This window comes from Megascapheus bottae, chromosome 27 (genome assembly GCF_031878675.1).
Source record: "Megascapheus bottae isolate mThoBot1 chromosome 27, mThoBot2.hap1, whole genome shotgun sequence".
NCBI classification, from domain to species: domain Eukaryota; kingdom Metazoa; phylum Chordata; class Mammalia; order Rodentia; family Geomyidae; genus Megascapheus; species Megascapheus bottae.
Window position 1 is genome coordinate 18,272,175 of NC_143535.1, and position 24,447 is coordinate 18,296,621.

Genomic DNA, 24,447 nt, shown 5'->3' on the forward strand with positions numbered 1-24,447 from the left:
CCTGGCAAAGGAGGGGGCTTGGTTTGGAGGAGGTGGGAGGAGGGAAGAATCCTCCAGGAAAAGGGAATGGCAAATTGAGGAGCATCAGGAGGAGCCAGGACTTAACATAGAGCATAACCAAGTTTTAACCATAACCAGGAATCCCACCTGAAGACCAGGCAGAACAGGGCTGGTACTTCCCATTAGGAGAGAGCCATTACTTCTCTTGCTTTTCTCCCTTTTCCTTCTCCCCGAGTTCTGAGGTTCCTTCCACGTAAATATTTCCGTCATCCAGGAAAGGGTCTGAGTGCCAGCATTCCACTGCTTCCAGACTAGAATGTTTCATGTCAGGCATTTTCTGACAGGGATCACCTTTGGAAATCGAAAGACCAGTGAAGAATTAGAATTACAAATTGTTCTCATTTGCCTTCTGTGTTTTCTTTGAAGACCGGTTGGGTGGAAACAAACCCAATTATTTCTTTATCACATGTAAAATACTCAAAGAGCCCCAGCCAAGTCTTGCTTTAGGTCGGTGAATTACTTGGAGGAGAGGCCTGCCTATTTCTAACCTGCACTATTAATTATAGGCCACTTGCAAAAAGAATTAAGCCTGGAAATGCAGCTGGCAAGCTAACACCTAATTCAGTAAATAACGGAGAGTCAAACCATTATTTTCCTGAAAACTTGAAATTGTTCAAAGTACTTTCCTGATTAGCACCTAAATAATAAAGTAATTATGTAATTAGCAATTAATTTGTCACTTCAGGACGTAATTTAATTTATTATCTTTTCTTTTAAGCTTGACACTGGAGGTAATGGAAGCTGTGGCTGCATTAACTGCATTTCAGGGTACAGGCTGGATCAGGGTGGGGTCTGAGATGAACACATGTTCCCAGAATCTGGAGGCCAGGGTTCCAGAGTTCCTTTACAGAACTTCAAATGGCCTTTTATATTATATTTAGTGTCTTAGACCCTGTATGCAAATAGCTTTCCTTGAGGATGTTTGTTGTGTACATTCTGTTCTGTTTTGGGTTGGTTGGTTGCAGAGCTTCAACTGTGGGCCTGAGCATTGTCCCTGACCTCTTCAGCTCAAGGTTAGCACTCTATCACTTTGAGCCACAGTGCCACTTCTGGTTTTTTTAAATGGCTAATTGGAGATAAAAGTCTCATCGACTTTTGTGCCCAGGCTAGCTTTGAACTGCAATCTTCAGATCTCAGCCTCCAGAAAAGCTAGGGTTACAGGTATGAACCTGTTGTTATATTCTTGTGTGCTTAAGACACTCCATAGTTCCTCAAGTGTCTCTGTGTGCCCATACTGACCTACAGGCTTTGTAGATTAGAGATCCAGCAATCTTGCTGTGGTCTTCCTTTTGAAAGGTTTTATTATGTATTTGCATTTGCGTTGGACCTTCAGTATCCATACCGTAAACTCCCATCCATTTATTCCCTAATTTTATTCAACAATTTTCTTGAGCCTGCTCCTACATCCAGGAATTATGCTATAAAAGCCGGCCATTTGGTGGGATTGCAGAAGGGGTATCTGCTTTAGAGAATCACAATGTCCACAAATGGGGACAGCTAGAAAGCCGGCTTCTATACAGGTGGGCTTCAGCTCATGAGAGATGAGTAAGGGAAAGAAAACAGTGCAAAAGGGACTAGGATGAGCTGGAAGTGCCCTTAGTGATGTGCTAGCCAGGTAAAGCAGAGATGGCAGTTCACATGAACTGAACAGGCATGCCTGGGATCCAGGCAGAGAAAGCTGCACACACGAAGGCCCTGAGATTGCAAATCCTCGGCACTTTGGAAATGGACAAAGAAGGCCTTATATGGTAAAAGAGCAGTTAAGATAAAATGTGAAGGGAGATGAACGAGTTTTAGGGCAAAACTTCTATCCTTCCAGGACACGATGATGATAATAATAGCAGAACCACCGAAGTTTGGTTCAACATATGCTTACATTCTACCAGGTCCTTTCCACATATATTAATCTTCCTAGCAATTCCAGAGGATGGGGAGTAGGGAGGCCAAGGAACTTGCTCAAGGGACATGCAGCAAGGGGCAAGCTAGCACTTTGGATCCTGAGCTCTGGTGGCTACCTTAAGAGGAGCTCAGGATGTCCTGTCCAGTCCAGCACTGAGGAGGACCTCAAGGCTGCAGTTTAGATATGGAAAGCCACAGAACTGCTAGTCCAGAGGGTTAAGATTGACCAGATTGTCTCTACAAGCAGCTCAAGCAAATGGGACTCAGACTCCAAAAGCCGATTATCCAAACAGGATGGTGTTTTAATCACATCTCCGATGCACAGCAGGAAAGAGGACATGGAATAATCAGAGACTTAGGAAAGAAGTAGCCTCGAGTAAAGCTATATATTTGTATCCACAAGAGCCACAGAGAGAGGCAGGTGGAGGACTTTCTCTGTAGAACTGGAGACTGTAGTCTTGACCTGAGACCTGCATGAGATGACAAATGTCCTGGCAATGAAGGGTCATAGTTGTGATGGTGTTGCTTCGTACCATGAAAATCCTTGGGTTAAACATTGTTGTGCAATAGAGGATTCTGGGGTGGCTAGGCATGAGAACTGTACTTTTTGTCAGTCCTAGGGCTTGAACACAGGGCCTGGGCACTGCCCTAAGAATGTTTGCTCAAGACTCCTGCTCTACCACTTTGAGCCACAGCTCTATTTCCAGTTTTCTGGTAGTTAGTGGGAAATAAGTGTCTTATAGATTTCTCTGCCTGGACTGGCTTTGAATCTCAGTTCTCAGATCTAGCCTCCTGAGTAGGTAAGATGAGACCCGGCAAGAGCTTGGTCTTACTTTGTGTCCCCACTGCTGGCTGTGGCATCTTTCTTTTTTTTTTTTTTTGCCAGTCCTGGGCTTGAGCTCAGGGCCTGAGCACTGTCCTTGGACTTTCTCAAGGCTAGAGCTCTACCACTTGAGCCTCAGCACCACTTCTGGCTTTTTTTTTCTATGTATGTGGTACCAAGGAATCGAACCCGGTCTTCGTGCATGCTAGGCAAGCACTTTAACCACTAGGCCAAACTCCCAGCCCTGTGGCATCTTTCTTATAGTAGATTTCTTCCTCTCATCCCTGAGATAGTTAAGTTTTATGGGATGAGAAGATACTATAATCTGAATACACCCAGACTGAGCCTGGAGCCTGGATGTCCCCTCCCCTGTGATGCTGATGGGCAGGACTTTACCCACTCCCTTCGTGTTCCTTCATCTGCGCATTCTGCTGAGTTGCAGTGCCTAAGTGGGTTGATTCCATCCCTCACCTCCCTGGTCTCCTTTGCAGCCCCTCCCACCTTTACAGAAACACCCCCCCAGTACATCGAGGCCAAGGAGGGTGGCAGTATTACCATGACCTGCACAGCTTTTGGGAACCCCAAGCCTATCGTCACCTGGCTCAAGGAGGGGACGCTCCTCGGTGCTAGTGGGAAGTACCAGGTGAGCTGAATGTGGCGCTAGGGCTGGGGCACTGTATTTGCTTTTCCTTTCCCTTCTTCCCTGCTCTTCTGCTCTTCTTCCCCTTCTCCCTCCCCTGGTCCCAGGGCAGCTGTTTCCTGATATTATGTGCACAGGGCTAGGTGGGGCAGGAAAGCCTACAGCCTGGTCTGGTGGAGACATCTGTTCTGTCTTGGAGGGGGAATGGGTAGACAGGCACCTGTTCTCTATCTTCCTGTGCTTGTGTTCCCGACCTTCTCCAAACCAGCTGCTCTTGCATCCCTCTGCTTGGAGGGATGTGTTGGGGAGCTCCTTGCTGTCTGCTGAGTTCTGTTTGTCCTGGGGTCTTAGGTGAGTGACGGTAGCCTGACGGTGACATCAGTCAGTCGAGAGGACAGAGGAGCCTATACCTGTCGAGCATACAGCATCCAGGGGGAGGCTGTCCATACCACCCACCTGCTTGTCCAAGGTAAGAGGCCTTCTGTAAACTCTAGCCCCTGAGCTCTGCAAAGGCGTTCCCAGGCCTGCTGAGTTATGGATGCTGGGTTTTCAGGGCACAGCTGGGGTTGGTAGTGAAGCTGGGTGGTGGCTCCCGCATCTTGAGTGCAGGTCTTGGCAGCAAGGACTTTGTATGATGTAGCAGAAAGGCCTTGTGCTGAGCCATTTCCGGTTTCCCTCTGTCCAGAGAGGATCCCTGTCATGGCTCCACCTCCCTGAGGGAGGAGACCTCCCTCTGGTTATCTATCCATTAGTGTTGGCATCAATAAATAAAGGCAGAAATGCTATCCAAGCCCTAGATATTTAAACACTACTGAGGGCATTTGGCAGACACAGGGTCTGTGCAGTCAGCTCTGAGAGATGCCAGTCTGTCCAGCCTGGGCTCCAGAAAGCCCCAGAAGGGCTGGTCACTGACTATCCAGAATGGGTGGGGTCCTCTGCCTCCCTTCCCTCCATCTGGTGAAGGGACAGAGTGGGAGTTAATGGCTGTTGGGTCCTGTTGGAGAGACAGAGAGACTGTGGTGGCATTGACTTCTCCTGCCACCGAGAGTTGAGCAGCAGCCGGGACCAAGGTCCCTCTGCAACCTGGTGAGACTGCAGTCTGTCCACGTGTGGCCAGCCAGCATCAGCAGCTGCTGGAATTCCACCCTCCCTCTGTGCCCCGGCCTCCTCTTCCTCAGCTGCCTTCTTAACCTTTTGGCACTGCTCCTTCCTGTGTGCTCTTCCTGCCTGGTTCCCTAGCGCCCCCCCTATCCCCCCCAGGGCTTGGTGCACTTGCCCTCCACCACCAGGGCAGGTGATGTTTGTTCCCTGTGCTCTCCAGGGCCTCCTTTCATCGTGTCCCCTCCGGAGAATATCACCGTCAACATCTCCCAGGATGCTCTGCTCACCTGCCGGGCAGAGGCGTATCCGGGCAACCTCACCTACACCTGGTACTGGCAGGATGAGAATGTCTACTTCCAGAAGTGAGCAGCACCTTGTACTGACCCGCTCATAGGGGTCCCCCCCCACCCCAACCACCCCAGTTTTCTAGGGGCAAGAGTCTGTATACTGGAGGGGCTTTGAGCACTGGGCCTCCTTATCCCATCTAGGGGAGGTGAGGTTGACTCATTGTTTACCTGCCTTGAGTTCTTCCGGACAGTTTCACCCACCTGCCAACACCCTTTGTGTCTCGTGTCTCCTTACCCACGCTGTAGTGATCTGAAGCTGAGGGTGCGGATCTTGATTGACGGGACGTTGATCATCTTCCGGGTGAAGCCGGAAGATGCTGGGAAGTACACCTGTGTCCCAAGCAACAGCTTAGGACGTTCCCCCTCCGCCTCGGCGTACCTGACTGTGCAGTGTGAGTAGCCAACAAGGAGACTGATGCTCCTGGCCATTCCAGAAGGCTTCCAGCCACTTCTTAGCCAGGTTGCAAAAGTATGGGTGGATTATGAGCAAAGGAAGAAAAGACAGGTTCCAGAAGAGTCCATGGCCAGGCTGGCCAATCAGGATGAGATAAAAACACTTGCTAAGCAGCTTTTATGGGCTGGTGCTCTCCGTGAGGTGTTAAGCTAACTTGGCACATCAAGCTTAGGTTCAAGATCATGCAGCCCTGCTCTTTGAATAATTGCTCTTTGAGATGGTGGTCCTTACAGTGAAAGCTGGCTCACCTGTACCTTGAGTTTCTAACTACTAGAGGCACTTGTCAGGAATCTGAGGGATGGAGCTTAGACTCAGTACAGGGTTAAGTTCTCTGGTAGCTGCAGCTCTCACATTCTCATACTATGAGGCGAGGGGAGTCGGGCCTAGCAGGATAACTCAGCTCGTATCGTGTCTCCTCCCTCCTCTCCAGAGGCTGTGAGAGATCCAAATGAATGTGCTGCTTCTCAGCTAGAACATCGGAGGGCTTTGGTATCTGTGGAGTAATTCCCTTTGCTGATCTTTAATACTTGAGCACCAGTGGTGGTTTCACCCCTTGGCAGGCTGAGCTTTGTGAGAGTGAAGGATCAGTAATGAGGATTAATGTCTTCCTTTTGATTTGTGGATGGTCCTGTCTTTCAGGCAACTGAGGCCCCAGGTTGTTGCTGTAGGTGACCGAGGCTCTGTCATTTCAGGGCTGGTGTGGGAGAATGGTAGGGATGTGGAATGTGGCTGGGGTGATTAGTGAAGCAATGTGGAGATGGGCCGCTGGGGGATGGAGGGGGAAGCCTACAAGCCAAGGATAAGTAGAGGACCAGTGGGTGGCCCTGAGAGGTGTAGCTACTCTGGCTGCTGCAGAATGGGTGTGTGGACTGGTCTGTGTTGATAGTCGGGGTGGGGGGTAGGAGATGGAGGTCTGTGGAGGTTCTCCCGTCATCTCACTGGGTCTCATCTCCATGGATAACTTTGGGGAGGAGTCACAGGCCTCCCTTGTCCTGCGTCATGACAGCTTGGAGGGACTTGTAGTAACTGGAATGGAGTTCCAGGCATTCGCTGACCCGCAGTGGGAGAAGCAAGTGAGATGTTGTTCCTACATGGCTTAGGATGTGTCCAAGCGGGAGAAGAAAGACAGGTGGATTCCATTCTTTGGGCTGGACACAGGCCATGCCATCTGGCCAAGAAAGTGGCAGTGGTGTAAGGGAAGGGAACTCAAAACGGTAGTCTTTCAGAAAGATGGGAAAGCAGCCAAGACAGAGTTCCCCTCAAAGCTGCAGGCCACCAACCTGTTGGAGAGGCGTGTTGGTTACCCGTCTCTCTCTGGCACCAACATTTGCTACCCACTCCATCGTCTTCTTTTTTACCTTCTTCGGCTTCAAAGGGAATCCAGGGGGTTGAGAGTTCCAGGTGGGTGAGACAGGATCGTTATTTCTGCTAAGGAGCAGTGTGTTCAGAGTATTTCCCATTCCATTCATAAACCCTCTGAAAACCTTGGAGGAATTAGAAAAAAAGAAAAAGAAAAACTCTACCGTACAAAAGTGGGAAGCTATGTCTAAATATATAACTCTGCCTGATATTTATGTAATGCACTGTTCTCTGAAGAGCTCAGAATGCTTAAAAGGCACCACCAGCTCATTCATCCTCAAGGCCTCCCCAGTTCTGTGTCCCACTCCTCCATAGCCCTCAGGGGTACCTGGGGAGAACTGACAGGAGGTGACTCAGCCTGGAGCCCAGAGATGTGGGGTTTCTCATGGCTCTGCTGGAGTCTTGCCTCCGTTTTTTTTTTTGGCCAAGTCTGCTTCTGCATTTCAACTGCAGAGTCCATGGGAACACTGAGGCCATGGGAGGCCAGACAAACAGCAGAAGGAACAGATAGAAGGAAAAAAAAATGACCCACGTGCTATGCCTGTGATGGCCTCGTGCAAAGAACTGACGTTGCTCTTTTGGCTTAGGATGTCTAGAGACTGAATTGCTTGCTCCCAAGGGAGACTGCAGGGAGAAAGTGGTTGGGAAAAAGAATGGCTTTGTGCTTTATAATTTTAGGATTTGGACAATCTGAACACCTTGCTGGTTTGAGATGCATTTGCAAGTGCTGCAGATTTGGGCAGTTGAGAACATGCCTTTGAATGTCTCCAGGCATTTTTTTGGGGCCATTCCTGGGGCTTGAACTCAGTGCTTTTGCACTGTCCCTCAGCTTCTTTTGTTCAAGGCTAGCACTTTACCACTTGTGGCCTTTTCTATTTATATGGTATTGCGGAATCAAACCCAGGGCTTGCTATGCAAGCACTCTACCACTAAGCCATATCCCCAGCCTGTCTCCAAGCATTTTAAAACTTCCTATATTTCTTGCAGTTAAAAACACAATAGAAGCCAGGGGCTGGGAGTGTTGCCTAGTGGTAGAGTGCTTACCTAGCATGCATGAAGCCCTGGGTTTGATTCCTCAGTACCAATAATCCCAGCTCCTCAGGGGGCTGAGATCTGATGATCAAGATTTGAAGCTGCTTGACACTCTTTTCTGCACTTAGCCAGCAAGAAAGCCAGAAGTGAAGGTATGGCTCAAAGAGCAGAGTTGCAGCCTTTAGTGAAAAGCTAAATGAAAAAAGCTTGGAGCCCCCAAGTTCAAGCTGGCATATACACACATGAAAATAGTAGATTGGGCAGACCGAAGAAGACTGCAGTCTGCTTCCCCAACCCCAACCAACAGTATATAGCCCGTAGGCTTTAAGTCTAGAGAGATGGATTAGTTATTCTTATCCTATGCCTAGTCCTGGCACCTAGCACTGAGCCATGCAGTGAGTCTATGGCTTGGGGGTGGTTGGGGAGGTTCTCTTTTGCCGGCAGGAACATCTGGGCCTGTGCTGCCTACCTTCTCACGTGGCTCCTCTGACATTCTTCTCTCCTATGTTCACTGTCTCTCTGCAGACCCAGCCCGTGTACTCAACATGCCCCCTGTCATTTATGTGCCCGTGGGCATCCATGGATATATCCGCTGCCCTGTGGATGCAGAGCCCCCAGCCACCGTGGTGAAGTGGAACAAGGATGGGCGCCCCCTGCAGGTTGAGAAGGTATGAGCAGGTTGCAGGGGGTTGGGGGTTGGGGGCAGGGTGGTGCTTAGAAAAAGCAAGCAGCTGACATTAGGAGAGTGACCTCTAGCCTGTGGTTTTCTGCCAGCCCCTCCTCCCTCCTCCAATAAAAAAATAAAATAAAATAAAATAAACCAATGAACGACCAGGAGTTGTATATGCTAGCGCTCAGTACCTGACTGGAGGGTGCAGGCATCCTGGCACTTCCTGGCCCAGGTTGACACTCGCTCTTCTGTCTTGTACTCTGCTGATCTAAGCTCAGGTTCTGCCTGGGCTGAGCGAGATGGACTTTTCTTGCCCTTCCTACCAGCCTTGTTGTCTACCTTGCAGAACCTGGGTTGGACGTTGATGGATGATGGCTCCATACGAATCGAGGAGGCCACAGAAGAGGCTCTTGGCACGTACACATGTGTGCCTTACAACACTCTGGGGACCATGGGCCAGTCTGCTCCTGCGAGGCTTGTCCTGAAGGTGAGGCCCAACAGCTGTCTGGGGCCTCCTTGCGAGTGGGTCTCGATGCCAGCTCATATGTGTGTGTGTGTGTGTGTGTGTGTGTGTGTGTGCGCACGCCTGTGTCCTTCTCAGGACCCCCCGTACTTCACGGTGCTACCAGGCTGGGAGTATAGACAAGAGGCTGGCCGGGAGCTGCTCATCCCCTGTGCAGCCGCAGGGGACCCCTTTCCTGTCATCACCTGGAGAAAGGTACCTGGGCTCTGGAGATCCTGGGCTGTGGGGAGGATGGTGAGGCCCCGTGGCCACCACCTCTGGCTATGACAGGCCAGATGTCCAGTCAGAAGGGGGCATCCTGGAGCTGTGGGTGCTGAGGAGGGTCAGCGGTGGTCTGAGGGCCCAGGGATGGCCCCTTACCATCCTCCTCCTCCTCCTCCTCCTCGGACTCCTGTGTTACCCTCTCCTAACCTCCATCCCTGCTCCCGCCCTCCTTCCTGCCCCCTTGTTTGGCAAGGTAGGGAAGCCCAGCAGAAGCAAGCACAATGCCCTGCCCAGTGGGAGTCTTCAGTTCCGCGCCCTGAGTAAGGAGGACCACGGGGAGTGGGAATGTGTCGCCACCAACGTGGTCACGAGCATCACTGCCAGCACCCACCTCACTGTCATCGGTATGTGGCTGGATGGGCAGAGTGGGGGCTTGGCAGGAGGCACCTGGAGACCGCTCGCTCCTAGGTCAGCCATCTCAGAATCCAGTCCATCAGCTATAGCCTTCACCCAGTGGGAGCTATGTGCATGAATGACCATGACAAATCCCCAACCTTGGGGAGAGGCGGGCAGATGGACTCACGTGACACACTGGCGGCAGGGCGTCTCTTGAGTGTGGGAAATTGGGAGGGACTCGAGTCAAGGGGAGTCAGGTGAGGACATGGTGCTAAAGCTTGAGAACTGGAGGAAGCTGATTGATGCCCCTGGTTCTAATTCCCTGGGCCATGTGTCCACAGACACTCAGCCTCTCCCTCCCTTTTAGCCTGTCCCTCTGAATCTTCATGGCCAACATTGACCATTTCTTACCAGTTTAAGGCTCTGCACCTCATCATTCACCACCTCAGAAGGGAGCTGGCTTCTCCCCAGGTGACGTCTGCTAGACCTGAGCACCTTCCCAGAGGCAGGACTGATCACTGGCAGAACCAGGACTCAGGCTGATGTGTGCCATTCCAGCATTCTGGTGGAGTGAGGCTGCAGAAACTGGAAATATATCTTGTTGTTTCTGGGTTGAGTAGAGCACAAGAGTTTGGCTTGGGATGAGAGAAGTTCCTGTATTCACTGGGACTTGATTGCACGGTGGAACAGCTTCTGGGTCAGACCTGGCAGGGTCAGGGGAAATGGAGCCTCACAGCCTCCATCATCCCCTGGCCTCTTGGGTTTCCTGCAGCAGGATCGCATGTAACCAGCGAATGGGCTCAGCTCCGTTCAGTCTGAAAGGTCTCCTTTGGTCTCCAGGCACCAGCCCCCATGCCCCAGGAAATGTCCGTGTCCAGGTCTCCATGACAACTGCCAACGTGTCGTGGGAGCCAGGTTATGATGGAGGCTTCGAGCAGACATTCTCAGTTTGGTACGGACCTCTGTGAGTCAGCCCTGCATGCTTTGCTCTCTGCTTCCCCTTCCCTTGCCCGACTCAGGCAGTCTCAGGGCGGGTGGAGGGTCCAAAGATACCCGGGGTTTCTGCCATCTGCCACTGAGACAGAAAAGTGGGTCAGACTGTTTTATGGGTGCTGGGGGTATGTGACTCAGGACTCTGGGTTCCCACAAAAAGAGTTGGAGACACCAATTGGGGTCTTCATTTACGTTAACCCTGACCCTCTGTAGCTTTCTTCCTGGCTTTGTTTCTATGCCCACTTCATGCCCCGACCCTTATGTTTGTCTTGTTTTTTTTTTTTCTAGGGTGCTTTGGCATTTAGAGAAGACTATTTGGGGGGGTAGAGTCTAGGGTGGGGAAATTAGAGCTATTACTGGCATTTGGACCCAGGGACTTGTGCTTGCTTGGCTTGCTTGATTTGCTGGTGCTCTACCCCTTGTGTCACACCTCCAACCTTGCTTTTTGCTACTTATTTGGGAGATAGGCTTTTCTACAAAGGCTGGATTCAAACCATGATCTTCTGGATCTCGGCCTCTTGTGTAGCTAGGATTACAGGAATGAGCTACGGTGCCTGGCTGAATCTTTTAAGGGTGTTTGGGGAAGAGCCCAGGCTGAGGCATAGGGTCTAATTTGTGCTTTGCCCAGTGGTTCTAGAGATCTGGTGCTCATGTTCCTGGACTTGACTTCAACGTCACATTTTCTCCCTAGGACCCTGGATCCCTGTTGTTTTCCTGCCCTCAATATTAATTTAGCCAGATCAGTGATGTGAGATCTTTGCGCCAACATTTTATGGAGGTACAGATCTCAAAATGGTAGGGGCCATGCTGAGGATAGGAGCATAGGAAAGGTTGGAAGAAAAGCCCGGAAGAATTCCTTCCCATCACTCCGAGACTTCTCTCTCCTTTTGCTCCTATCCTGAGCCCCAAACTATAGGCTTCTGGGTCCTGGTGATGTTCTGAACAGGGAGGAAGCTCTGGCTTCCTAGATCCAGACTTACACGGGTGTGTCTCCAGCCTGGTTCGACTTGAGTCTGCCGAGCAGAACTAAGGGAAATCCCTTGGTGCATCCTTAAACAGCATGGGAGGCGGAAGGGGAATCTGTGAGGACCTCTGCCCTGATTTCTACAGTGGTTTGGGGGAACAGTCCCCAGGCAGGATAATCTGAGGCGTTGGGGTTTTAGATTGATGCACTGGTATCTGGATGGTGGCAGCTGTAGCCAGAAGATGCCCTCCAGCCTTACCTCCGTCACTCCACAGTGGGCATGTTTGTAGGGGTGAGGTCAAGCTGGGTAACAAAGACACACGGGATCAGGTCTCCTAACAATGGGAGGGAGGGGGTATTTGGTGTGGCTCAGCCATCTTTGGGGATGCCTGTGTGGGTTCCCCTTGTCGCTTGTGGCACTGCTTTATGTCATTGTTCATCTGCATTGCTTTGTCACCCTTTGCCGGTTGGCTCTGGTGCCCTGGGTGTGAAAGGGCAGGGTGTGGTGTACAGAGGCTGGGTTGGCTCTCTTATTTTTCCTTTCTTTCAGACTGCCTTCAACTCTGTACTGACTCAGACATTTGGTTGCCAGTTCTTTCCCTTTTCATTCTTTTTCTTTTTCCTGTTTTTTTTTTCTTTTGGCTATGCTTCCTTTCTGCTGTCTCATCTCACCCTCCTGGGCAAACATGATAGGGAGCCTTTCAACCTAGAGGGGGAACACAGTGGGCATCAGTTTAGTTACAGTTCAGGGCTGGAGAGGAGTATGCCAATCATACAGGACAATATCTCCTCCCTGTGGCAAGATGGTGGTACTGCACCTACAAGTGTAGCATTACTGCCTATTGAGACTTAGGGGTTCCTTTGGAACAGTGGAAAGCCCTCAGGCCTAGTGTCAGAACTCTCCACACATATTGTGACAACGCATTTGACTGCAATTTCGAATCCTCAAGCCATAGGACTCCTGGTCCCATGATGGAGATATCTCTGGTCAGTTTTTTTTTTTTTTTTTTGTATATCTTGGATACTCTCATAATCAGACTGAGTGAGCTCCCAGGGGTTCTCTGGATCCTGTGTTTGGCTATCCCGGTAGGGAGCTCAGCCAAGGTCACCGAGGTTCCTTTCCTAGTTCCAATATTGCTCATCCTCACAGCCAGTGTCCCCACTCTCCCCAGGCAAATCTCACTTGCAGGGTGGCCCTCAGGGTGGGATTTGTCCCACAAAACACCTGGTAATCTGGCCAGTGTCTTCAGCATGATTTGTACTGGAGGGGCTCAGCACCAGCAGTGGCAGGTAGCCTGGCATCATGAGGGTTGGCACAGCTAGAGCTGGGCAGGTCACTCTCCCACCACCCTTACCTTGGCCATCCTCTCTCCCTTCTCTTGAACCCGGGAATGCTTGTCCTCTCACTGCCTTCTCCTCGAGGACCTTGTATGCATGCTCTTCTCTCCAGTGTGACCCACCCCACCCCTTGTCCCCCATCCTCTCTCTCTCTCTTGGCCAGGATGAAGCGGGCACAGTTTGGGCCCCACGACTGGCTGTCCTTGTCAGTGCCACCGGGCCCTAACTGGTTGCTGGTGGATACCCTGGAGCCGGAGACTGCATATCAGTTCAGTGTCCTGGCCCAGAACAAGCTGGGAACCAGCGCCTTCAGTGAAGTGGTCACTGTGAACACTTTAGGTGAGGCCACAGGCTTGGGGGCTCTTCCTAGCAGAGCTGGGGTAGACCAAGATAATGAAAGCAATGGTCTTAGACTCAACACTTAGGGCTTAGTAAGTACCGATAGACTTACTTACTAAGTGCTTTCTAGAATGGTTCCATTTGGTCTCCCAGTGAGGATTTTCCATGTGGCGTTAGCCAGTTCCAAATTTCTATGGCATCCTCACATGGAAGGGAGAGATTCTGCATCACACCCTTCCTTGTTAAGCTATGTCTTTGGTGGGTTTACTGCTGGTTGCAGTTGTGGGTGCGTTGTGAGGCAGAAGCTTGGGGAGGTGGCTCTTTCTAGAACAGGGAAAGGGGTGGCAACAGCTCTAGCTGGCCCTGTTTCCCGAGTCCTCTAGAGTGCCGCCAGGTAATCAACAGGTATAGGATGCTCACCTGGGCTCTACAGTTCTCAGCTGGGCTTCCTTTTGTGCTCAGGGGCCAGAAGGAGTATTGAGTGAATGAACCGTGAGCTGTTGGGTGAATGTTTCCTCCTTTCTGGGAGGAAAACCAAAGATAGAATCCTGTGTGACTTAATAACAGGGACATGAGCTGAGAAGGGTGTTGTTAAACAGTGTGTTTGTTGTGTGAACATCACAGTGTGTATTTACACAGACCAAGATGGTAGGACACAAGAAGAACAAAGATGTAACCAAGAGACACGGTAAACATGGGATGTATGGAATGAGGGCCGGCAAAGCAGAGTAGATTTGCCAGACACTTAAACATAATAATGATAAAACGGGTAGTGTAGTCAACCCATTACTTGGCAACATCATCCTCTAGCTCCTGAATCAAGAATTCTGTGCTACACAGACCTGCAAAATGTACCAGCTTCATCACCAGCATTAGAACGACCTGCTGTTCTAAGAGGTCAAGCTCCGTTATCGTCTCTTGGGTCTCGTTGGCCAAAGCGTCACATAGCACACGACTATACTTATACTTAGTTCTCCCTTCCCCTGTGAGGCTTCCCCTATGTGCACTCATTAAACCTACTCTGAAGCTAGAGTCATGAAGCTCTGGCCCCAACTTCCCTTGGACCAGAAAGGCTATTGTAAATCGCATCCTCTGGCCTCTGTGCTGCCACATGCATTGCTGAGTTCCCCAGGTGGGCTCCTGAGTGGGTGGGGGAGGCCACCACATTTCTCTCAACCTTCCCAGTGCCATCTTCCTTCTCCCTCCCTTGCTGCAGCATTCCCTATTACAACTCCAGAACCCCTGGTGCTGGTTACCCCACCAAGGTGCCTCACAGCCAATCGGACCCAGCAGGGTGTGCTCCTGTCCTGGCTCCCGCCTGCCAATCACAGCTTCCCCATCGACCGCTACGTCATGGAGTTCCGAGTTGGGGAGCGCTGGGAAATGCTGGATGATGCCATTCCAGGAACCGATGGGGATTTCTTTGCCAAGGATCTGTCACAGGTCAGCCTTTGCTTTTCCTTGTCTCTCTTTTTTGGCCACTCTTGGGGATTGAACTCAGGGCATGGGGGTTGTCCTTGAATTTCTATTGCTCAAGGTTAGTGCCCTGCTACTTGAACCAAAATGCTACTGTTGGCTTTTTCTGAGTAATTTGTTGGAGACGAGAGTCTCACAGACTTTTCTGCCTGGGCTGGCTTCAAACTGTGATCCTTAGATCTCAGCCTCCTGAGTAGCTGGGATTGCAGGAGTGAGCTACAGGCGTCCTGCTCTTTTCTTTTTTTTCCTTTCCTGTTTTTTTTTTTTTTTATGTGGGTCATGGAGCTTGAACTCGGCCTGGGAGCTGTCCCTGAGCTCTTTGGCTCAAGGCTACCGCCCTTCTCTTCAGCCAAGCCCCACTTCCCGTTTTCTAGTAGTTAACTAGAGATAAGAGTCTTGGGTCCTGGGGCCGGGAGTTTGGCCTAGTGGTGGAATGCTTGCCTAGACCTGGGTTCAATTTCTTAGTACCACATACGTAGAAAAAGCCAGAAGTGGTTCTGTGGCTCAAGTGGTAGAGTGCTAGACTTGAGGAAACCCAAAGACTGAGCTCAGCCCATGACTGGCAAAAAAAAAAAAAGAGTCTTTGGTTCTTTTGAGCCTGGGCTGGCTTGCTCCTAAGCAGCTAGAATTCCCGGCGTGAGCCAACATGCCCAGCATCTTTTCTTGTTTTATTTTCCTCTGATTCTGGAAGTGCCACCGGAAACTTGGAGTGACCCAACTCAGTTGAAGAAGGTCATGTTTTTTGTTGTACCTCCTCAACCTACACTCCTGGCTTCTCTTAGATCTGCTGGCAGGATTTGAACTTGGTCTTTAAGATCCATGGGGCCAGCTTGGCCCAGTTGAGGGATTGCACTAATGGTTTTCCCTAAGAGCAGACATCAGCTTGGCAGGGCAGGTGAGAGGTTAGTGTGGATCATCAGATCCCTGGCTTCACTGCTTCACTAGGTCTCAGCAGAGTGGGCTGAGAAGGTCTCAGAAAGATTTGTCTTCTGAGGTTGCCAAAGGAAGGACTTTCCTCTAATCATTCAGAGCCCCTGGACAAATGCAATTAATTATCTTTTTTCCAGAGGACTTCTCAAAACCAGGGTGTCTCTGGACCTTTAGAAAGGAAGCAGCTTGCTTCCTAGTTCTAATCTAGTGTATCTTTCCTGCTTGGTTAGTGGTAGAGTGGAATCTGCTCACAGTGGCTTTTGGGAGCCAACTGGGACATGTTTTTCCAGCTCTCCCAGCGACTTCAGGCCTATACCCAGAAATCATCCGTGGTGGGGTGTTTACCAGAGTAGTGTGGAGGCGGGGGTGGGTGTGGGGAGTGTATCTGAAGTCCTTCATCTGACCTGTTGTTATCCTCGGGGGTTTTAGGACACCTGGTATGAGTTCCGGGTTCTGGCTGTCATGCAGGATATGATCAGCGAGCCCAGCAACATCGCCGGAGTCTCCAGCACAGGTATTCCAGGATGTAGGGTTGTTTTACAACTCCGGAGATGTGCTCCTCAAAGCAGTGGGAGTTCTTCCGTCAAATAGCTAATCTAATCCCGGAGAACAGGCTGGCTGCAACCTAAGGAGGTGCCTGGTTGAAACTGCACAGGTCTGAGCATCACAGATGCCCATCCGATTCTTTGCATCCAGGATGCATGGTATTTTATCCCTCTAAAAAGGCCTTCTGGGGCCGGGAGTTTGGCCTAGTAGTAAAGTGCATGCCCAGCATGCACGAAGACCGGGGTTCAATTCCTTGGTACCTCATACCAAAAAAGCCGGAAGTGGTGCTGAGGTTGTGGTAGAGCTCTCGCCTTGAGAAAGTCCAAGGACAGTGCTCAGGCCCTGAGCTCAAGCCCAGGACTGGCAAAAAAAAAAAAAGAGCCTTCAACTCTTCTCATCACAGTTGTCACAAAACACTGGCTTTAAGTGTTACTTGTTATACATTTTCCCCTTTCTCCTGGTGCTCCCGGCTGAGGTGGGGAGGGGCTCGGAATTGGAGGGAAGAGACAGTAGGTCAACAAGTGTTTATGGGATGCCTATTATAGGCTTCTTTATAATTATGTGGGTTTTATTTGGAAAATTGTTGTTTGGTGTTGTTTTCCTCCCTTCCTTCCTCTCTGTGGATTTTTTTTTCTTTTTTTTCCCCTTCAGGCTAAATAAAGCCAACTTCCTAGCACTTTTCTCGATTTATCTTTCTTTCTCTTGGCACGGGTCCCATATGTATATACATCTCTCTCTAGCTCCAGTTTATCAAACATAGAGCAAGATCCCTCCCTGCTAAAAGTGGTATTCTTGGTAAGCCTAGTAAGCAAGCCATCTTCATGGAGAGACCTCTGGGACCCAGGAGGCAGGGATCTTGGTCCAGTTTCCCTTTCTACCTCCATGTAGGGGGGACCTAAAGTTACAAGAGCACTGTAATATGGGCAGGTTAGGGGAGGGGAACAAGAGAGTGTGATTTCTGTCATGTATTAGGCACCCTGGGTTTTTTTTTTTTTCTGTGTAAAACACAGATAGCTTCATTAGGCAGCAGAAGACAGCTTCCTTCTGTCTTAGCTTCTAATCAGGGATCAGACTCAGAGAGGTGGAGGAAAGAGGAAGGCAGCCCACAGCCAAGGCCCAAGTAGAAAGCCTGCATGTTTTGTGGGTTCACTTCTTCCATGCCCACTTCTGTACGCAGTAGCTCCCGAAAGGAAGTATGTAATCAAAGGATTCCATATTGCTGATGATGACTTGAGGACCCACTTATCACGGCATTGTCTGACTGAAAGCTCCCCAACTCCCCTCCCCCCATTTCCCAAAGCTGTGGCATTCATTTCCTACTAAATCCATCAGCATAATTTGGATTATTTTTATCTGCTATTATTATTGACAGGGCAGTGAATTCTGTCCAAATGTCTCACAATGCATCGATTTTTGCCTTTGATTAACCTGAAGATGGGCACATACTGACTGATCTAACAGTCCTGTGGCTGCAGTAGGCTGAGCTGAGGTCTTCATCCTTGCTAAAATCTCACGGTCCAGGGTTAGGGTTCAGATTAGCCCTGGGAATCTGTAAAAGGAGGAGAACTGAGCCCCTTTCATCTAGCATGCCTCTGTAGCTTGCTGACCAGGATGTGCTTAATTCTTACACACTTTGTCCCTGAAATGACTTAAGAGGTGGTTGTCTTCATTTTGTCAAGACAGCATGAAGGAAGGCAGGAAATCTGGGACTGGAGGTCAGAACAACTAGATCGAGCCAGAGCATTCGCAGCAACAAGAGCACAAGTCACTCAAACCCAGTGATCACTGCGCTGCATGCACTGTGGGGACGGTCCACGTCTTGTTCACAGAGCAAATGCAGGATGCTCTGATTACATGAGCCAACACATAGGGTACTAGGCAGATGTAGGGGGTTTACTCATGGGTGAGCTCCATGGGGGAGATGTGCCTAGCATTCTTTATAACCTATGAGGAGGTTACTTGACTTCTATAGTTTCTTTTTCTCCTTCTTCAGACCACCAAATGAACTTCTAAACTTCTTTACCTTTTTGTTTTTGTTTTTTTTGGTGGTACTGTGATTGCACTCTGGGCCTCACACTTGTTAGACTAGTGCTATGCCCCGCCCCTCCCCTGGTGTTTTGCATTTTAGTCTGAGTTGACCTCATACCTGGATCCTCCTAACTCTTCCTCCCTAGTGGCTGAGATTCCAGACATGTACCCCTGTGCTTGGGTTGTTTTTGTGAGAAAGGATCTTTGTCCTTTTCCTCCTGAATAGCTGGATTTAGAGATGTGTATCACCACACACAGTTCATTTGTTTCTTTCAAAATAAATTTTCAGTTACCTTTAGTTATACAAAAAGGTTTCAGTTCAGTGTGTCGATTTACGAGTACACTGTATCGTGACCAGTGTCATCCCTCCCATTATTCTCCCTCCCCATCCCTCAAACTTCCTAGTTCCCTTTGCACTTACATACATTGGCTAGTATGATAGAATTCACCCATCATTCCCCTCTCCATTCATTCCCCACTCCTTAAAAATCCACTCTCTTCAGCCACTACTTGGCATTTACCCAACCACCCAGAAACAAGGACATACTAAACCCACTAGCACAACAATGTTCATTGCAGCACTATTCACCATAGCAAAGATATGGAACCAACCTAGATGTCCCTCAGTTGATGAGTGGATCAACAAGTGGTGGTATTTGTACACAATGGAATTCTATGCTGCTGTCAGAAAGAATGACATCGCCCCATTTGTTAGGAAATGGAAAGACTTAGAAAAAATCATATTAAGTGAAGTAAGCCAGACTCAAAGGAACTTAGGCTCAATAGTTTCCCTCATTCGTCATAATCAGTAGAAACCTTGGGCTCTACTAGCAGAGATTTGCAATAGAGCAAAATCTTGATACATAAGGACATATAATGTGAAGCTAATTGAAAGGACCTCCAGGATAGTGAAACAAAAGCCATATAATGAATGATTCTTGTCCTTAATGTACTATGTTGTCTCTCATCTCCTTTGCTGTCCCTTGGTTATCTCATATTGGTATAGTATCTCACTTTGTTATCTGATATAGTGAATTTATTTGTATTTGGATATTTGAAATTTGATAGGGAAGGGGGGAAAACCAAGACGGGTGGGGGGGTGTGGGGGGGGGAGGGAAACGGGTACCAAGACATGTGAAAGGGTATCAATGTATGTGAATTAATGCACCTTCTATCTGGCAAATATCATGTAACCCTTTTACTAATTACAATAAAAAAATAGTTACTATAAAAAAAAATCCACTCTCTTCAAATAAAATATTTCAGCATCTTCATAGTTATTTAATTAAACTGTCTGCCAATTGCTCAAAGGAACCCAGCTCCTTTCTGTACCTCTTTAAAGACTCCATGTTGAGCCAAGCATGGAGACAGAAGCCCTAGCCTGGTCTGTTGTAGGGAAAAATCCTTGGGGATAGAGCATCAGAATGGGTGGGTGATGCAGGAGCTGGTAGGGGACCCACGCGTGCTCCTGCTTTCTTCCAGACATCTTCCCACAGCCGGACCTGACTGATGATGGGTTGGCCCGGCCCGTGTTGGCTGGGATTGTGGCCACCATCTGCTTCCTGGCAGCTGCCATACTGTTCAGCACTCTGGCTGCCTGCTTTGTCAACAGGCAGCGCAAGCGCAAGCTCAGGCGAAAGAAAGGTGAGTGCCTGCCTTTATTGTCCTCTCTGGCTAGGTCATGATGGTCTCTAGCCAGTGGGAGGAAGAGGGGGCGTCCTTTGCAGCATTCCTCCTCCACCCTAACATGGGAAAATGGAAGACTTATGGGTAGAGATGTCTGTGGGAATTGGTTCGAAAGAGAAAGGAGAGAGCAGGGTTGGCGGGGAGGGTGAGGTGGGCTCAGGGTACAGGGGTGGGTGAGCCACAGACTGCTGGTGGTGATCACAGACCTAGGAGCTGGCTTTGTGTGGGGACTCTTTGTTGATTTTTGGGTATGGGATGCTGGCTTTTTGTGGGTTCAGGCCTCAATGGGCTCTCTCCCTCCCTTGCTCCTTCTAGACCCTCCACTTTCCATCACTCACTGCAGGAAGAGTCTCGAATCTCCGTAAGTGTCTCTGGCTGTGGGTGGTGAGGGAGAAAGGCACTTGGCCCATTTTCATGATTATTAAATGGTCCACGTGGTTGGCAAGTGCAGTCATAAAGATAAAGGCCAAAGCAAGGCTATTCCTTTCTCTTTCTCTCTGACAGATTTGGCTTCCTTAATGTGTCTCACTTAAGTCAATGTTAACAGGAGTTTGGCTTTCTTGAACAACTAGGGAATGACACTGAAGGTGTACTTAGACAGAAAGACACGTTTGGGGAAGATCCAAGGAAAAAGTAACAGTGTGTGTATGTTCATCTCCTGGTGGGACAACGTACATCTAGACAGCAGAGTCTGCTACAGGGCTTCTGACTAAAATAAAATTATTACAGCCTACCTAGGTTCCTATTCTTTTCTTTTTCTTTCTTACTTTCATTTATTTATTTATTTATGGCTAGTTGTAGGGCTTAAACTCAGGGCTTAGGCACTGCCCCTGAGCTCAAGGCTAGAGCTCCATCACTGAGCCATAGTTCTACTTCTGGTTTTTGTGTGGCTAATTGGAGTTGAGTCTCACGACAACTTTTCCGCCCGAGCTAGCTTTGAGCTATGATCCTTAGATCTCAGCCTCCTGAGTAGCTAGGATGACAGACGTGAACCACAGGGCCCAACGAGGCGTCTATTCTTTAGTGTTGCCTTTAAAGGTATTGGTGGGTTGTTCTAAGACAGGGAAAACAGGCGGTAGGCTGGTGTGCAGCCCCACTCCTTACTCCCTACTCTTCATTCTACCTGTAGCTTGTCCTCTGGCAAGGTGAGTCCGGAGAGCATCCGTACACTGCGTCCTCCATCAGAGTCTTCTGATGACCAGGGCCAGCCTGCCGCCAAGAGGATGCTGAGCCCCACCCGGGAGAAGGAACTGTCCTTGTACAAGAAGACCAAGAGGGCCATCAGCAGCAAGAAGTACAGCGTGGCCAAGGCTGAGGCCGAGGCGGAGGCCACCACCCCCATTGAACTGATTAGCAGGGGACCTGACGGCCGCTTCGTGATGGACCCCTCTGACATAGAGCCCTCTATGAAGAGCCGGCGCATTGAGGGTTTCCCATTCGCGGAGGAGACGGACATGTACCCTGAGTTCCGACAGTCGGACGAAGAGAACGAGGACCCACTGGTGCCTACATCTGTGGCTGCCCTCAAGTCCCAGCTGACCCCCCTGTCTTCCAGTCAGGAATCTTATCTGCCACCACCAGCATACAGTCCTCGATTTCAACCCCGGGGGCTAGAGGGTCCCAGTGGCCTGGGAAGTCGACTCCAGGCCACAGGCCAAGCGCGGCCTCCTGCCCCTCGGCCCTTCCACCAAGGCCAGTATTATGGGTACCTCAGCAGCAGCAGCCCAGGGGAAGTGGAGCCACCGCCCTTCTACATGCCGGAAGTGGGCAGTCCCCTGAGCTCGGTCATGTCGTCTCCACCCCTGCACACGGAGGGGCCTTTCGGCCACCCCACGATCCCTGAGGAAAGCGGAGAGAATGCTTCCAACAGTACGCTGCCATTGACCCAGACACCCACGGGAGGACGCTCCCCTGAGCCCTGGGGTCAGCCAGAGTTCCCCTTTGGGGGGCTGGAAACCCCAACCATGATGTTCCCCCACCAGCTGCACCCATGCGATGTCACCGAGAGTCTGCAGCCCAAAGCCTGCCTGCCCCGAGGACTGCCTCCGTCCTCCCTCCAGGTGCCCGCAGCCTACCCGGGCATTTTATCTCTGGAGGCACCAAAGGGTTGGGCAGGTAAATCACCTGGCAGGGGCTCTGTGCCAGCACCCCCCGCCCCTAAGTGGCAGGACAGACCTATGCAACCTCTGGTCAGCCAAGGGCAGCTAAGACATACCAGCCAAGGCATGGGCATACCTGTGTTGCCTTACCCCGAGCCGGCAGAGCCGGGGGGGCATGGTGGCCCCAGCACATTTGGCCTGGACACCCGGTGGTATGAACACCAGCCTCGGCCCCGGCCCAGCCCCCGCCAGGCCCGGCGAGCTGAGCCCAGTTTACATCAAGTGGTGCTACAGCCCTCCCGGCTCTCACCTCTGACCCAAAGTCCCCTCAGCTCTCGGACCGGCTCCCCTGAGCTGGCTGCCCGAGCCCGGCCTCGTCCGGGCCTCCTGCAACAAGCAGAGATGTCAGAAATCACCCTGCAGCCCCCAGCGGCTGTCAGCTTCTCTCGAAAGTCCACGCCATCCACTGGCTCTCCATCCCAGAGCAGCCGCAGCGGGAGTCCCAGCTACAGGCCTGCAATGGGCTTCACCACTCTGGCCACAGGCTACCCCTCCCCTCCACCGGGCCCTGCCCCTGCAGCGCCTGGGGAGAGCTTGGATGTGTTTGGACAGACACCTTCCCCTCGCAGGATGGGGGAGGAGCTTCTCCGGCCAGAGCCCCCCACAACGTTACCTACTTCAGGGTAAGTACCAACTTCTGTTTCCTGCCCATCTGCCCTGCTCAACTTCCTGCTGGCCCTGCCTCGCCCTGCCCACCACCACTCTCCATCGTTCCTAGCATGGTTGGACTTGGGCAGCCTCCCTGCCCACACATCGGCAGGGTGTGCTCACAGGGACAGCTGGGTTACCTGCCCACGTACCCTGACAGAAACTTCGAGGGGTTCAAGGAGCCTCTTCCCTTCCCAGAATTCTCTGGAATTCCTCCCCCCCCTGCCAGGAGTGTGGGGAAGGGAAGGGGGACATGGTGTGTGGCGGGGGAGTGATTTCTGTGATTGGATTTGAGGCCCTCCAGGTCTCTGTGGTTCATGGCCAGCCTCCTCTTCCTTGGGCCTCTGCTTGCTAAGCAGGACCGTGGAGCCTGACACCCCTGGATTACCAGGTCAGGACTCTTCTGTTCCCACCAACCCTTGCCCATTAGTAGTTGAGTAAGCACCTGACTTCGGGCCCTGTTTACCTCCAGAGGTGTGTCCTGGAGGCAAGGCCAACAAGCTCAGGCCTTATGTTTGGGGAGCCACAGCCCCCTCCCCCCTTCCCACCTATGTGCCTCGCAGGAAGCTGCAGAGAGACAGACAGACAGACAAGCTTCCACGATCAGCCCGCCTGAGAGAGCACATTCTATACTGTAGCCGCTGGTATTCCAGGTACCAGAGTCGGCCTGGACCCGTGCCTGTGCCTCTGCTCTGTCCTCTTGCCTGTCTCTTCCCTTTTCTCCTCTCTGCCCTTCCTTCCTCCCTCCCTCCCTCCCTCCCTCGCTTCCTTCCTTCCTTCCTTCCTTCCTTCCTTCCTTCCTTCCTTCCTTCCTGCCTTCCTGCCTTCCTGCCTTCCTGCCTTCCTGCCTTCCTTCCTGCCTTCCTTCCTTCCTTCTTTTCCAAGTCAGTTCTCTCTACTTTTCTTCTGTCTCCATCGACCTTGGGGTTGACTTGACTTGCTCACAAGAGCCTGCTACCAGTAACTAGTGTTCTCTGTCCTCCTTTCCCTCCTCCCTTTCCCCTTCTGTCACCCCACTTCCAGTTCTGTACTTCCGTCTCTCTTCTTGATGTAGCTGCCTGTGGTGGGGAGTGGAGTTCCAGAGGAGGCTGGCTTGGTGGTAGGGGCTGGGAGGTGGTTAGGGAGGAGGGAGCCAAGTGCCCTCCCCCTCCCATCCACTCCTATACCTGGACCACAACTTCACCTCCCATCCCAGTAGCACTGCGTGCTTCTGGCGGGCAGGTGTGGGAGGTGGAGGAGAACATGGAGCTAGGGTGCCTGCCTCTCTCTTCAGGAGATGCTGTCACTGTGCCCCGTCTGTGCTTTGGGTAGCACACTCAGGTTCAACTCACCTGCTTTGTTCCATCCTGCGTCTGGTTCTCGTCTCTCCTCTCCTCCTCTCCTCCTCTCCCTTACCCATTCTCTGGCCTCCACTATGGGTCTCTGCTGGCCGGGCCCCCCCTTCCTCCCCTCTTCCTCCCCTCTGGGTGTGCGTGGGTGGTTTCCCTGGCCAGTGTTGGTAACTGCTTTGTTTCTGATTATCTCAGCTATCTGGGCAGTGTTGTCGAGACAAGCCTCTCCTCAGCTCAATAGGTAAGGGAGCTCCTCGGCTGGGCCGGGCGGGGGAGGGCAGGCGGATGGGCTTTGGCAGGGCCATCGCTTCCTTGACAGGGGATCCAAGCCACATCCTCTCACCGCCCCATGTGTGTGTGTGAGGGGGCAGCTGTCGCTCTCCTCGATTCCCATGGCTTCTGGGGTTCCCCACATCACGCTGCTCCAACTGCACCAGCTGCCTTCTGGCCACCATCTGGGCACCACCTGGCCGAAGCTTTTAACCTCCCAGCCTACCTCTG

The 24,447-nt window shown here is 51.1% G+C and overlaps 1 protein-coding gene across 6 annotated transcripts in view; it reads left to right on the top strand.

The window, feature by feature from the left end:
• The window catches only part of Igsf9b (immunoglobulin superfamily member 9B), a 53,080-nt gene that overhangs the window by 17,364 nt on the left and 11,269 nt on the right, over nucleotides 1-24,447 (top strand). For 2 of the 6 annotated variants that reach the window (XM_090319720.1, XM_090319719.1), the window contains exons 4-20: nucleotides 3,274-3,425; nucleotides 3,774-3,891; nucleotides 4,744-4,885; nucleotides 5,117-5,262; nucleotides 8,241-8,383; nucleotides 8,732-8,872; nucleotides 8,987-9,103; nucleotides 9,366-9,516; nucleotides 10,349-10,460; nucleotides 12,967-13,142; nucleotides 14,359-14,585; nucleotides 15,978-16,062; nucleotides 19,605-19,766; nucleotides 20,124-20,169; nucleotides 20,938-22,590; nucleotides 23,179-23,268; nucleotides 24,142-24,187. In XM_090319720.1, the coding sequence (XP_090175846.1) occupies nucleotides 3,274-3,425; nucleotides 3,774-3,891; nucleotides 4,744-4,885; nucleotides 5,117-5,262; nucleotides 8,241-8,383; nucleotides 8,732-8,872; nucleotides 8,987-9,103; nucleotides 9,366-9,516; nucleotides 10,349-10,460; nucleotides 12,967-13,142; nucleotides 14,359-14,585; nucleotides 15,978-16,062; nucleotides 19,605-19,766; nucleotides 20,124-20,169; nucleotides 20,938-22,590; nucleotides 23,179-23,268; nucleotides 24,142-24,187 (3,707 nt within the window). Of the gene's footprint in view, nucleotides 1-3,273; nucleotides 3,426-3,773; nucleotides 3,892-4,743; nucleotides 4,886-5,116; nucleotides 5,263-8,240; nucleotides 8,384-8,731; nucleotides 8,873-8,986; nucleotides 9,104-9,365; nucleotides 9,517-10,348; nucleotides 10,461-12,966; nucleotides 13,143-14,358; nucleotides 14,586-15,977; nucleotides 16,063-19,604; nucleotides 19,767-20,123; nucleotides 20,170-20,937; nucleotides 22,591-23,178; nucleotides 23,269-24,141; nucleotides 24,188-24,447 lie in introns of those variants that run through there. The other 4 variants (XM_090319722.1, XM_090319721.1, XM_090319718.1 and 1 more) reach the window with 3 other exon arrangements.